The sequence below is a fragment of the Etheostoma spectabile genome, chromosome 10, assembly GCF_008692095.1.
Source record: "Etheostoma spectabile isolate EspeVRDwgs_2016 chromosome 10, UIUC_Espe_1.0, whole genome shotgun sequence".
Taxonomy (NCBI): Eukaryota; Metazoa; Chordata; class Actinopteri; order Perciformes; family Percidae; genus Etheostoma; species Etheostoma spectabile.
This window is the reverse complement of record NC_045742.1, coordinates 30,416,509-30,417,347: the sequence shown is the minus strand read 5'-3', so window position 1 is coordinate 30,417,347 and position 839 is coordinate 30,416,509. Positions and strand designations below refer to the sequence as shown.

The 839-nt window shown below is 50.5% G+C and overlaps 1 protein-coding gene across 1 annotated transcript in view; it reads left to right on the top strand.

Moving 5' to 3' along the window:
- The window catches only part of trappc11 (trafficking protein particle complex subunit 11), a 14,937-nt gene that overhangs the window by 12,428 nt on the left and 1,670 nt on the right, over positions 1 to 839 (top strand). Inside the window, exons 23-25 of the mRNA XM_032527705.1 lie at positions 79 to 198; positions 279 to 344; positions 567 to 723. Of these exons, the coding sequence (XP_032383596.1) occupies positions 79 to 198; positions 279 to 344; positions 567 to 723 (343 nt within the window). The remainder of the gene's footprint in view (positions 1 to 78; positions 199 to 278; positions 345 to 566; positions 724 to 839) is intronic.

Here is an 839-nt window from a genome sequence, read left to right as displayed (position 1 = left end):
CATTTCAGCTTCTCCACAGTGAGCAGTACTAAGTGTGTGTGTGTGTGTGTTTGTGTGCGTGCGCGTACGTGTGCGCAGTTGGAGAGATGCGTCTATGTGAAGTGTGTGTCGACTGGACCCCGGGTCTTCCTGTTCCATGTGGCCTACAGCATTGATACGTCAGTGGAAGGACGCCAGATCGTCTGCAAATGTCACAAGGTAGAGAAGCTCCTCTGACAGCAAGCCGCCGTGGTGATTGATTTATAAAACTGCTTCACTGCTCTCCTGTTGTCTTTCAGGATGAGACTGTTACCATAGAGACGGTGGTCCCATTTGAGGTGTCTGCCAAGTTTGTGTCCACCAAGGTCTGTAGCTGGTACTTTCTCAGTGTATTAACAGCCTCTTGTCTCTGACTGAACTGACTCTGTGCCAGTGATCATGACAACTGCTTCAAACCGGCAGATCATAGCAACGCTTCTCACTGGGAGCGGATAGAAACATGTTTAGATCACTGGTTTACAGAGAGAGCCATGAGATCGGGGAAGTGCAATGGTTGGACTTATAATTGTGCGGGGGTGTGTGTGCAGTTTGAGCCACTGGAGCGGGTAGCCGTGGACATCCCTTTCCTGTTGATGACAGACATCCTGTCTTCGTCTCCCTGGCCTCTCCTGCTGGTCTCCTCCTCTCTGCAGCTGCTGACTATGACCACAAACACAGCACAGCTGCAGTCCCAGCTGCAGGAAGGTACCCAACACTGTGTTACCTCAGCTTACAAACATACCTTCTTACAGTCATAGCAGGACTCACAAACTGTGTGTGTGTGTGTGTGTGTGTGTGTGTGTGTGTGTGTGTGTGTGTGT